At 41.4% G+C, this 13,669-nt stretch overlaps 3 protein-coding genes across 3 annotated transcripts; all 3 read left to right on the top strand.

Annotated features, from left to right (window-relative positions):
• The first annotated feature begins 1,825 nt into the window (after positions 1-1,825).
• LOC124218469 (uncharacterized) lies at positions 1,826-3,643 on the top strand. The gene has a single exon (XM_046624968.2). It carries the CDS (start codon positions 1,832-1,834, stop codon positions 3,125-3,127), a length of 1,296 nt encoding a protein of 431 aa, XP_046480924.1. The 5' UTR covers positions 1,826-1,831; the 3' UTR covers positions 3,128-3,643.
• A 2,031-nt stretch (positions 3,644-5,674) lies between these two features.
• Positions 5,675-7,110, top strand: LOC124218463 (uncharacterized). Its single transcript, XM_046624954.2, has one exon. The coding sequence runs from the start codon at positions 5,715-5,717 to the stop codon at positions 7,023-7,025; it is 1,311 nt and encodes a 436-aa protein (XP_046480910.1). The 5' UTR covers positions 5,675-5,714; the 3' UTR covers positions 7,026-7,110.
• Positions 7,111-9,537: 2,427 nt separating this feature from the next.
• On the top strand, positions 9,538-11,228 carry LOC124218457 (uncharacterized). Its single transcript, XM_046624940.2, has one exon. It carries the CDS (start codon positions 9,626-9,628, stop codon positions 10,988-10,990), a length of 1,365 nt encoding a protein of 454 aa, XP_046480896.1. The 5' UTR covers positions 9,538-9,625; the 3' UTR covers positions 10,991-11,228.
• Positions 11,229-13,669: the final 2,441 nt, after the last annotated feature.

Below are 13,669 nucleotides of genomic sequence, written 5' to 3'. Positions count from 1 at the left end.
AAATTCTATCGGTCCAACAAAATTCAGGATCAGTTTTACAGAAGAAACAACGTCAACGTCGATTATGATCTGGACAGGCAGTGTCACAGCTATTAGCCGTGAATCTCGTTTGCGGACGTCTGCATTTTTTGTTAATAACATTTACAAGGCTGCACGTACTTTTACTCGTATTTACCCGTCATTTTTTACCATGTACTTTGCTACGATTTTATTAAATCACTGAAAAATGGTACCGCGTTTCGGTAGAAGAATGTTTTGTTCAGAAAGTAGTAAAGTCTTTTTCATTTACACTTCCTGAAAACATTTTTTCAGTGTGGAATGCAATCTGGTCCTGATTCACGAACGTCTGTATTTTCTTGCTGTATCTGAGAACACGATTCACTCCATTTGTTACATATGAAAAAAAATATAGAAATAAGATTTTCTACGTTTAAACGCGTAATTAAGGAAACAAGATTGCTGTACGTGATTGAAAAATTAGTAAAAATACCTCGTCTCGAATTGTGAGCGTCGGCTCTGCAACATTGGGATTAAATCTAATTTTACATGATTTTCATGACATCCACAAGAACATCGAAGACATTGCTTCATCCAACTTGCTGACCAAGTTATCTATGACTGTAATACGACCGTCAAAAAAAAGCGCAATCTTTCATTTTTCACAAAAAGTAATAGCTGCAGTCTTCCCAAGGGGTGGATTTCTTTTCTCTCCATTGTTCGCTCGATCACAGTGAAATAGATCCACCTATCATCGAGTCAAGGCTTACTAAAATAAAAAGAAAAGAACGCTCATCTTACACTGGATAGCGCAAAGCCCAAGTATTATTTTTATACTTTCACACGATCCGTTTCACTCGTCGGACGAATGCGTGACCTAATTAAGCAAACAGTTATGGAGTAGGTTAGGCTGGTTCCGATGGACGCAATATTGTACGTCAGGACACTCACGCGAGGCAAAGCGCAAAACCAAATTTATACGAAAGCGTGGTCGTAACGTTGCAGCAGCAATGGTCGCGGTGTAAGGTAGACGATTTAGTATAATCTGAACTGTACGTTGCTGCGAGCAGCGAGGCTTGACCCAACTGCCGAAGTTTGTTTGAGAAACACATATAAACGTCGCACATCCGTAAACAGGATAACTGCTTCATCATACAACTTGTTACGGATTTCACGGAGAAATACGGGATTCAGCTCGCGTGTTTTACGACTGCATTGGCATTTCTCATCCAAAGGCCGTTTAATGTCCGTTCTACAACGACGGTGAAATTCTCGTTCTCGTAGTTTATCGCCATTTTCTCTGATTATGTGAGACTGCGATGGTTTTCTAGGTGAAACAATTAGTACAGTCCTGCACTTTCAAAATGAGGTATATGATTTAAGGATGATTATTTTATTTCTCGAAACGGGAAATTCGTTTTGACACCACGGTTCGACAATTATAACCGAATGTATTGCCATGGGTGTCGATTTATTTTTCATGTATTTTGAATTTGAAGTAGGAATAAAAGGTAACTGGTCTTGAATTACGAAAAATTTTACTAATTCTATATCGTGCTCGCGACGGAGACGATTAGTTAGAAATGAGGCAACGAGAATTGTACGAATACGAATCTTGGAGTACTTTGGCGGTAGAATGACTGGGTGAAATGACTACCAGGCTGTAATTCCATGTTGATTCAAATGTTACACCAGACATGACATTATTTTGGCTATTCACAGATGTATTTGCTCCAGTGAATTTGATAGCAATAAAGTGGCGATAAGAAGCTGCGTATAAAACTGGAGAATTTCTCTGCGATTTTATACCGAGCCAGTACCGACGTGTCTCATAATGAAGACGAAACCAGTTGAAGCAAGCTTGAAGTCCGAAGCTGTGGAAGCTCCGGTTTTAACCACAGAAGAAGTATTGACAATAATGAGAAAAAAGGTTACCGGAAGCTTTGATCTGGTTGAGTACAACCTTCGTGTAATAAACAAGACCAATGGGTTTATGGGACTATACCACGCGCTCACCACAGTAGTGAAAGTCAACGGTGCGACAAGAGTGGACCATTTTTTCTTGAAAGCGAAACCGTTGAAGCACAGCCCCCAGTACGAATTCCTAGTCGAGTCGAACCATTTCCAGAAGGAATCGACGATGTACGGGAAGATTATTCCACGCATGAAAACCGGAAAGAATCAGGCCAGCTGGTCGGCCGAGTGTTACTTAACGAGGGACGATCTCATAGTTATGGACGACCTCTCGGCCCTTCAATACGCGATGCCTGACAAGTACGCGCCCTTCGATTACAACCACTGCGCGGTCCTCCTTCAAACCTTGGCCCGATTGCACTCGGGCTCCTTTGTGATCGAGGATAAGCTCAAGTCGGAGGGCAAGACCTTGTTCGAGGTCTACGGGCATGTTTTGGACGAGCCACTCTTCAACGGCTCCGATATTTCGAGGAGATACAGAGCCTCGTGCGTCCTGGGAACGAGATCCTTGATCGACCTTCTGCGCGACGAGCTGACCGAAGAGCAAAGGGCCGAATTCAAGGAACGCGTCGAGCCGTGGTGCGATAACTTCCCGGCAATCCTGAGCCCTTCGACGAAGTACAGAAACGTAATTTGCCACCGCGACCTCTGGGCCAACAACATGATGCTCAAGTACGACGAGTCGGGAAATCCGCAACACTGTTGCTTGATAGACTTGCAATTCGCTCGGTACGGTACACCGGCAATCGACTGCGTGATTTCTCTACACTTGATTACCGACCGGGAAACGAGAGACAAACACGAAGAATCGTTGTTGAGAGTATACCATCGAACCTTTGAGGAGGAGTTGAGGAACGCCGGACTTGATGCCCGGGACTGTCTTGAGTGGTCGACGTTTTTGAAGAGTTGCGAAGAAACGAAGCCAACCGCTCTCGTCTACGCTATTCTTAACCAACCTGTAACAATGCTGGATCCCGATACATGCAGTGAACAATTCATCGAGTCGCCGGAGTTGTTGAACGAGAGCTTGTATAACGATAGATCGGCGCTGGTGTGCGGTCAGTTTCTTTCCGTACAACCATACCGGGAACGAATTACCGAAGCCTTGCTAGAGGCGTACGAATTGTTGCCAAACTACGTGGCAAGTCAACTGTGACGTGAAGCGTATAACCCTCCGTCAAGACCCATCGGATCCTCGTACCTGTATCAAGAAACAGTTTGAAGCAATAAACTTTGACGTAGTAAATTGGAAGATTTTCGTAATCTCCTTGCATGGATCAAAAACTGTATAATGTGTATTTGATCCGTTCTCCATGCTTACTTTTCACAAGTTAATGATATTTAATTACAATGACAGTGATGTAGGATTAGGAAAATGCGTATTCTATACAATTATATGTAGACGTATTTATCGGACTGAAAGAATGGTTCTTTCTCTTTTCGCTATGTGATGATGAAAATAAAAAACTGCATTTGTATCAGACATTTTTTTAAGGTATAAAACCTAACTTGTGGAATTAAAAAAATAGAACCTCAGTAACGGACGTATAGATAAGCAGCCTTAATTTGAATTTCCCTTCCAATTTCATTTACTGCGACAATTCTCCATTCGAGCCAACATTCATGAATCCCGCTTTTCTTCTGTTTTTAACCATGTTCATCGTTTACCGTCATTTTATAAATTTTAGCAAATAAGATCCAAAAATTTGAATTTAAAATTATCTAGTTATGAGTTTGAGTTATACAGAGTTTGTACAGATATTGCAGATCGCATGACTGAAATCGCAACTCGTTGTCAAATATTATTAATAGAAACAAATATACTGCAAGCAATTATCTTACCTAGCCGAACTGGTGTTATCTTTTACAATACATGTAAAGAATCTACTGTATCTCTAAAACTATCTGACAGCTTTCGATGAAAATTACATGTCCAAGGGTCCCATTCGGTGAGGCGCCGAACTTAAAATCAGAATGAAATGAAAATCACCGTTTCCCAGTTATTAAATATTAAAGACGATGAAAAACTTCTTCTCTTTTCCATCTTTTTCGCGAAACGCTGATCTTTTGCTGACCAATATTCCAGCTAAACCAAATCAAGCATCGACTTGGAGTTTAAAAAGTGGGTTATACCCGAAAAATCTTGACCTCTACTGATTTTAGGCAAAATACGACAGGTAAAAAAAGTTATTTGATCCTTTTAGAAAACAGGACTTCACCGTGACTTTATTTCAAGCGAATGAATGGTCACAAAGTCTCGAACTGTAAAAGGAGGATTTACTGAGACGTAAACCAGAGCCCGCTCGACTATGAAAGATTCATTGATGCAATACCGATGAAACCCCAAAAATTCGAACTCAACAAATATCGGCATGCAATATAAACAACAAGTCATTTGTCGCAGTTACGTGATTCGCGGATGTATCCGAAAAAAACAACGAATTTTCACTGTGATGGCAAATATTTTCCAAGCAAAGTCAAATGGGTTTCCCGATTCAACAAGTTCGTTAGTTGAACATCTTGATAGACATTTCAAACCTATCTTCCACAATCAATTGGATATGCTATCGAAATAAATTGATTTTGGGAATGAATTTTTCACGACAACTTTAAAGAAATATCTCGCATCACCGGAGTCTTCAAAAAAAAGCAAACACTGCTGATGTTTTGAAGTTCTAACAGACGTAACAAGATAACCTAATTTTCAGGGACTTTTACGAAACAACAACAACAACAACAATTCTTACAGCGAAGATATTTAAATCTACAACTTTTGAACCATACTATCTTATAGGAAATTTCATGACGAACAACTTTGCTTTCATACATTTTTGTCCTATAAATGATATTTTTCGAGTAATTAAAGGAAGTTTATTGAAAAATGTGCCGTTTTCGCTACTTCTATTGGATATTAAATTTTTGCGAAAACGTTGCCAATGTAAAATCACTGCAAACGTACAGGGGATATAATTCATGTTATTTAAAAGCCATTCCAACTATAATATTGCTGTTCGTTCTTACATCCATGTTACAGGCCTTTTTAAGATAATTCCAATGGACTAGAATATTTTCCCAATTTCTCGCTCGCGCACTTTCTCTACTTTGACTCAACCTCAAAGCTCCAATTATTCGCGCGCGAACCTCTCAATAAGAACGCTCAGCCAACAAGAAAAGAAAGAGAGAGACAGAGAGAGTCGGTGAGCGAGAAGCGCGCGCATTGGCTGAAAAACTTTTCAGCTCGGGGGTTTTGGCGTTATTATTGAGAATTCCTACTGTAGTACAATAAATAATTATAACTTGAAACCAATACAGCGTCAATTTAAGACAATTTGCTGAACGGAATGGTGAGGTTTAAATTCGCAATTAATCGTATTTGCGTATAATAATCGAGGAGTGCATACAGTAGTTGACATGACTTTTTTTTATAAAAAAAACAAAGACCGTTGGCGACAAGTTTCTCCGCTAAGCTTCCTGCTTCTTAACAGAAAATAGATAGATACTTGGCGTATACTTCTCGACGTTTCCTTTATTTTTTTCCAGGTATTTGAATATAAACAAACGTCCAATTGTTTGTTGACGCAAGTCTCACGTCTGCAGACTTTATCTTTGCCATTTGCAAATGCACTTGGTAGCAGTGTTATCAACAATTTGATGCAGATAAATTGTTGATAACAAGCCGTATATAAGATCGTAGACGTCCGTTGCAAGATCACATCAAGTAACAGTGCCACTGCATACATACCATGAAACCAAAGCTGATAGAATTGAACGACGTTTCGGCGACCATGGAATCCGAAGCTGAATCGTCGCTTGTGACTAAGGAAGAAGTGCTTAGTATACTGTCGAAAAAACTCTCCGGAGAGTTCGAGCTTGTCGAGTACAAGCTCCGCTCATTAAACTCAACCAACGGCTTCCTCGGAATCTATTACGGACTCACAGCCCTGGTGAAAATCGACGGAGTAACCAAGGAGCACAAGTTTTTCCTGAAGGCTCAACCGTCGAAGCAGAGTCCTCAGTTCGATCTGCTGATGGCGGCAAAGGCGACGGAAAAGGAGTCGGCGATGTACACCGAAATCATACCGCGCATGGGAAACGGGAGCTGCTGTTCCGGCTGGTCGGCCAAGTGTTATTTGACCAAGGAAAACGTCCTGGTCCTCGACGACCTGTTCGCCCAGGGTTACGTTACGATGGACAAGTACGTGCCCTTCGACTACAACCACTGCCTGGTCGTCCTTAGATCCTTGGCCCGATTCCACGCCGGGTCCTTCATAATCGACGAGAAGCTCAGATCGGAGAACAAGAGTCTGTTCGAGGTCTACGGCGACATATTGGGCGAGTCGTTGTACAACGATAGCGGAATATCAAAGCGAATGCTGAGCTCGTGCATCCTGGGAACAATGTCATTGATCGACCTCCTGCAGAAGGAGTTGAGCGAGTCGGAAAGGGCCGAGTTCAAGGAACGCGTTAGACCGTGGGGCGAGAATACGGAGGAGCTTTTGAATCCTTCGAAAAAGTATAGAAACGTCATTTGCCACCGTGATTTATGGGCCAACAACCTGATGTTAAAGTACGACGCTTTGGGTAAGCCGGAGCACTGTTGTCTGATAGACTTGCAGATTCTGCGTTACAATCCACCGGCGACCGACTGTGTCTACGTTCTTTACTTGACCACCGACAGAGAGACGAGGGACAAACACGGGGAATCGCTTTTGCGAATGTACTACGAAACGTTGGAGAGGGAATTGACGAACGCGGGACTCGATTCGAAACGCTGTCTCGACTGGCCGACCTTTCGGAAGAGCTGCGAAGACACGAGGGCTGCGGCTATTGTTTATGCGATTATGAATTTACCCGTGATGCTACTTCATCCTGATATGATTAAGAAACAATTCAACGACTCGCCAGAGCTACTGAACGAGAGTTTATACAACGACAGATCTGCCGTGGTGTGCAATCAATTTTTGAATGTCAAACCATACCGAGAACGTTTGACTGAAGTCTTACTCGAGGCTTACGAGTTTTTGCCACGATATAAAGAAGGCATCAGACCATAGCAACAAGAATTTCGTCTTGCGTTCGTATTGCTCGATTCCTTATTTTTGTATCAACCATTGATTAAAAAATCTACGTTTTACAGTTTCTTGTTGCTCTTTATTTTTCTAGCAAATAACAGACTTTATTCTCAAAACAGGAAATGCGTTTTGGCACCATGGTTCGGCGATTCCAACCGAATGTATTGATTGATATTGACATCGATTTTTTTTTCATATATTTTCTATTCAAATTGGGAATAAAAGTTGACTCTTGCTGAATTACAGAAAATTTTACAAATTCTATATCGTGCTCGTTATGGAGAAAATTAGTTAGAAATGAGGCAACGAGAATTGTACGAACACGAATCTCGGAGTACTTCAGCGGTAGAACGAATGGGTGAACCGACATATTGTCAGGCTACAATTCAATTTTAATCCAAGCCTGACGCCAGGCATGACGTTACTTTGGGCATTCACAGATTCATTTGGTGCAGTGAATCTGATAGAAATGAAGTGACGATTAGAAGCTGTTTATAAAGCTACAGAATTCGTGTGTGAATTGATACCAAGCAAGTATCGACGTGTCTCATAATGAAATCGAAACCATTTGAAGTAACCTGGACGTTCGAAGTTGTGGAAGTTCCGATTTTAACCACAGAAGAAGTGTTGACAATAATGGAGAAAAAGTTGCCGGAAGCTTTGATCTGGTCGAGTACAACCTTCGTGTAATAAACAAGACCAATGGGTTTGTGGGACTATACCACGCGCTCACCACAGTAATGAAAGTCAACGATGCGACAAGGGTGGACCATTTTTTCCTGAAAGCTCAGCCGTTGAAGCTCAGCCCCCAGTCCGAATTCATGGTCGAGTACGACCGCTAGTCAAATTCCACCTGCAGTTACAAATTTTCGTTGTTGTCTCTGTATTAGCCGATACTAGGAACGAAACTTGCTGGTCCAGTGAACATCCATATGGATATTTCGAACCTGTGGTTAAAAATCAATTAAATTTGTGATCTTGTAACGCGAATCGTCAATGTTAGCTACAGATAGAACCTAACACGTAATTCGGGCAAATGGGTGCCAATATATCTACCAATCACTTGATTTCTCCAATAAAATAGGAAAATGTTGAGCGCAAGGAAGGTTATTTTATGCTTGCACCCTTGCCTTGGCCATCTGGTCCCGACCTAGCCCGCGGTGTGATGTTTGATGCGGGACCGGGTCGTGAAGATCGTTCGTCGAGACTATCCAGCAGTCAGGCTCTGCTAAATTGACCAGAGGGAGTCAGGGTAGGTAAAATAAACGATAGTGACGACAATCAACGGCACGATACCTTTGGTTTGTTGTAATCTGGTCTCAGGTGCCTGTAAATCCTCAGAAAATCACCGCACTCACTCTTCTCTGTATCAGCATACAAGATTATTCATAAAAAATAAATTTGTTACGAAAACTTGATCAAAGAATGAAAAACATCTGCAAAGAAAACTCGAAAAACTGTTTACCAAGTTCAATAACTATTCGGCGAATATTACCAGATGCTTCCATTTCGAACTCTCTTATCAAGAGATACCCTGAAATAATGTTTCTTAGTCAGCTTCCGATTCTTATTGGTTGTTTTATTTGTAATCGACGTTCAGATATTTTATAGATTTCTTCGAAATCTTGATCATGTAGTACAGAAGCCTGTCAATGCCCAAAGCAGGTGCAGAGATTATAGTCAGTAGCTCAAATTTGGAATGATTCTTGACACTTTGTCGGAAGTTGAGACACCGTTCGTATACCCATCAATTAATTATTAGTCTGACTTAAAATTTCTGATGATTTTGTTTGTGTTGATTGTAATCATTTTGAGAGAGCGTTTCCAGAAAATCTCATTGAATATCGTTGCAAATAACGGTAGAAGAATCGTGAAGATCACGACTATGTGGATCACAAGATCGTACATTCAAAAATTATTCTTATTGGCAAATCGAACAATCCAGATTTTGTTTTAGAAATATGTATATTTACCAATTCAATTTTGCAATAATTCAACATATGCCAATTACAATTAGAGTCGCACTTACTGTTATAATTAGCAAATTCTAGCAATGAAAAAGAAATAGTAAAATTCAAACAAAGCGACTCAAGTATTAGCTCTAAATAAATGAATCGAAGCACAATTAATATTGCAATAATGTTTGTCATTCTTGTGCATATTATACTTACAATCCGTTACACGTCTTGTAATTACCAAAAATGCAGTTCAATAAACAACTACAACACGAAACAAATGCAGCGTTGATTTGAAATAATTTACTGGATGGAATAGTGAGATTCGAATTCGCAATTCATTTTACCTGTAAGAAGAGTGTATGCAGTACTTGGTATGAATTTTTAATCGAATAACAGAGACTGCGGGCAATAAGTTTCTCCACTCAAGTTTCTACCCAACAGAAGATAGGTACGTAACGTATATTTCTTGACAGTTGTAATATTTTTCTTACGTATTTGAATAGAAACAAACATTCAATTGTTTGTTGATGGAAACCTCACGTCTGCAGGCTTTATCTTTGTCATTTGCAAATGCGTTAATGAAATTCAATACACACAACATTGTGATAAGAAGCTGTATATAAGATGGTAGGCAACCGTTCCAAGATCACATCAAGTAACTGTGCCATTGCATGTCTCACCATGCAGCCGAAAATAATAAAAGTGAGCGACGCTTCAGCGACCATGGAATTCGAAGGCGAATCGCCGATTGTGACTGAAGAGGAGGTGCTGAGTATTCTGTCGAAAAAACTCTCCCGGGACTTCGATATGGTCGAGTACAATCTCCGCCCATTAAACTCAACCAACGGCTTCCTCGGACTCTACTACGAACTCATCGCACTGGTGAAAATCGACGAAGCAGCCACAGAGCACAAGTTTTTCTTGAAAACTCAGCCGTTGAAGCACAGCCCCCAGTACGAATTCCTAGTCGAGTCGAACCATTTCCAGAAAGAATTGACGATGTACGGGAAGATTATTCCACGCATGAAAACCGGAAAGAATCAGGCCAGCTGGTCGGCCGAGTGTTACTTAACGAGGGACGATCTCATAGTTATGGACGACCTCTCGGCCCTTCAATACGCGATGCCTGACAAGTACGCGCCCTTCGATTACAACCACTGCGCGGTCCTCCTTCAAACCTTGGCCCGATTGCACTCGGGCTCCTTTGTGATCGAGGATAAGCTCAAGTCGGAGGGCAAGACCTTGTTCGAGGTCTACGGGCATGTTTTGGACGAGCCACTCTTCAACGGCTCCGATATTTCCAGGAGATACAGAGCCTCGTGCGTCCGGGGAACGAGATCCTTGATCGACCTTCTGCGCGACGAGCTGACCGAAGAGCAAAGGGCCGAATTCAAGGAACGCGTCGAGCCGTGGTGCGATAACTTCCCGGCAATCCTGAGCCCTTCGACGAAGTACAGAAACGTAATTTGCCACCGCGACCTCTGGGCCAACAACATGATGCTCAAGTACGACGAGTCGGGAAATCCGCAACACTGTTGCTTGATAGACTTGCAATTCGCTCGGTACGGTACACCGGCAATCGACTGCGTGATTTCTCTACACTTGATCACCGACCGAGAAACGAGAGACAAACACGGAGAATCGTTGTTAAGAGTATACCATCGAACCTTTGAGGAGGAGTTGAGGAACGCCGGACTTGATGCCCGGGACTGTCTTGAGTGGTCGACGTTTTTGAAGAGTTGCGAAGAAACGAAGCCAACCGCTCTCGTCTACGCTATTCTTAACCAACCTGTAACAATGCTGGATCCCGATACATGCAGTGAACAATTCATCGAGTCGCCGGAGTTGTTGAACGAGAGCTTGTATAACGATAGATCGGCGCTGGTGTGCGGTCAGTTTCTTTCCGTACAACCATACCGGGAACGAATTACTGAAGCCTTGCTAGAGGCGTACGAATTGTTGCCAAACTACGTGGCAAGTCAACTGTGACGTGAAGCGTATAACCCTCCGCCAAGACCCATCATGCAGCTCTTTTAATCTGTATCCAGAAACAATTTAAGACTATGAGCTTTAACCCAATAAATTGGGAGGTTTTCGTAATCGCCGTGCATGCATTAATAACTGTACAATGTATGTTTGCTTTGTTCTTCACGTTCACTGTTCATATGTTAATGTAATTTAATTAACAATTACAATGATGTTGGATTAAAAGAATGTATGTTTTGGAAGAACAAACTTTTTGAAATGTCTTAATTATCATTGCGTGAGCTTTTATCGAACATTAGTAATTTAAACAAAAATATCATCGAACGATCTTCAAGATGCAGCCAAAAATCATTACGAAAACATCTGCTTATGGCATTCGATTTGACCGACGACCCAAGTCTTACGATCACAAAAATGATCTTCACTTTTTTTATGCATGCATTATTCGGCGTAATCAACCTAAATAAGACGATAAGAAACTGCGTATAAAAATGCAAAACGCGTATAAACAACCCTACAAACGAGGGCCAATTTCAGCTTTTTGAAGGACGAAAAATTCTTCGAGTCATGAATTCATCCACCGCGCAATGTTTTGCTCGAGGCTGAGATAACCGAATTCAAAAAACGTACTTCGGCATGATGTGAGAATATTGGGGATGCTCTGAGACCCTCGGAAAACAACAGGAACGTAATTTACCGCCATGACTCGTGGGCCAAGAATTTGAGGTTCAAGCACGCGGTTTCAGGGAGGCTAAAGGCGTACGTGTTGCTTAATAGGTTTACAGTTCGTGCGTTATAATCCGCCGGCAACCAACTGCGCGTTTGTTTTTCACTCGACCACGGACAGCCAGACAAGGAGAATAAACACGAAGAAACATTCTTGCGAATTCACTGCTAAACTTTGGGATGAGAATCGAAGAATTCGCCCGATCTGACGTGAAGGACTGCAACCTCGCATGATACGCTTCTTTAAGAACTGCGAGTACGCCAAACTTTTTTCTATACTTTCACGAATTTTCTTACATATTAAAATGATACCGCATCGATCCGTGGAGAAAAAAAAATCACCTGGTCACTGGAGTTGCTCGAAGATACTTCATACAATGACAAATGATCGGCCGTGACGTGCGATCTATTTTTCAACGTTCAACCCTCCTGGGAGCGAATAACCGAACCTTTGCTGGAGGCTGACGAATTATTACTAAACTACGTAAATGTAAATCGTGACGTAGAGCGTCTAGCCCTTCGTCGAGACGTATTGATTTATCGTTTCGATGATAACAGACACAGGTTGGATGATTCAATTGTAATGCGACTGTAGCTCAATGCATTTTGATTAATGTAACGTGCGTATACATCGTACAAAATATGCTGTCTTGGAGAGAAATTTTAGGCGTTGAATGATTATGGAATTTTCAAAACAACGAGTTTAAAACCACCAGCTTGAAATTTTTCCAACGTCGGATTCTGCTGCGCTATCTTATGAGTTGGGGCGATTGCATCGAAGAGATCGTTCGTCATTGCTCCGAAAATGCAATTTTTTTAATCTTCCATTTTCCCCTATAGAGACGAATATCGAGTGAAGACAGTTTCCCTCAGCGTTGTCAATTTCCAGAATGAGTGACGGGGGTTTTCTTTCTTCTCTTCTACTTTCTAGTTAATAACTCGCGGAAAGCTTTAATGCCATAAATCTTGGAATCGACTTAACGGATAAAGCGCGACTGCTTGGTCGCAGAAGTATTCGATCTTGAAAATTTTTTCCGAAGAACATACAAATAGAGCAAGGTAAAAAAGAAGTGACAAACTTATAATACAAAAGTTTCCGATGCAGCGTAGCTCCGGTTGTGCTTTGATAATTTTCTCCATCCCGATTGAATTCCAATAATTAATCGCAATCCCATTAGCGTTTATATTATTCGAGTATTTTCAGTAATACTTACTCACGAAATCTTATTTTCTATACAATTTGGAGCGAGCCTTTAATTTCCGAGAAAACATTCGGGCGCCTGCCGCAATCTCAAAAATGACGTTTCAATTGAAGAGCTGCGTGAAAACGAAGGCAAAGCTTAAAATATCAGCGGTCTTTGAAAAGCAGGATGTGAAATCGTTAACGAACTGTGGAAAATTGCTTTGGTTGAAACGGGCGTCTGCTCGTCACAGAATTTCAGGTCCTGTGAACTCGCGTCCATAGTCCGAAGATAAGCCTGATATTTTTCACTTATTTTTCTTACCGTCGACGACCCTTTAACACCTTGGACTTTATATTAGTACCGTTGAAAATTTACGGACGAGTTATTTTACGTGAAAAAACCAAGAGTTCCATTGTAGGTCGCAAAATACGTGACAAGAAAAGCTCCGTGAAAAGCCTGTGCTTAACGAATTATCCCAATTATTCTGTGCGATATCTTCACAAATGTGAGAAATACCGCGTTTTGCGCTCGCAGCAAATTGGAGCTGTTGAAAACTTGGCTTCTGGGTGCCGAAGTTGTAACAGGAATTCAACGGTTTCCGACGTTATGCGAAATTAAGTCAGGAATCGAATTTATTCCCGATATACCTACTCAGTTGTTCTGGAATTATTGCCTAAGCTTCAAAGTTTTACTAGCTGCGTGGCTCTCCGAGTTCGTTGAATAATTTCAGTACCTTCAACCGAATAGCGTAAACCGAGGATTGGATACGAGC

This window comes from Neodiprion pinetum, chromosome 1 (genome assembly GCF_021155775.2).
Source record: "Neodiprion pinetum isolate iyNeoPine1 chromosome 1, iyNeoPine1.2, whole genome shotgun sequence".
Classification (NCBI taxonomy): domain Eukaryota; kingdom Metazoa; phylum Arthropoda; class Insecta; order Hymenoptera; family Diprionidae; genus Neodiprion; species Neodiprion pinetum.
The sequence above is the reverse complement of the archived record's forward strand: the minus strand, read 5'-3'. Positions and strand labels throughout refer to the sequence as shown.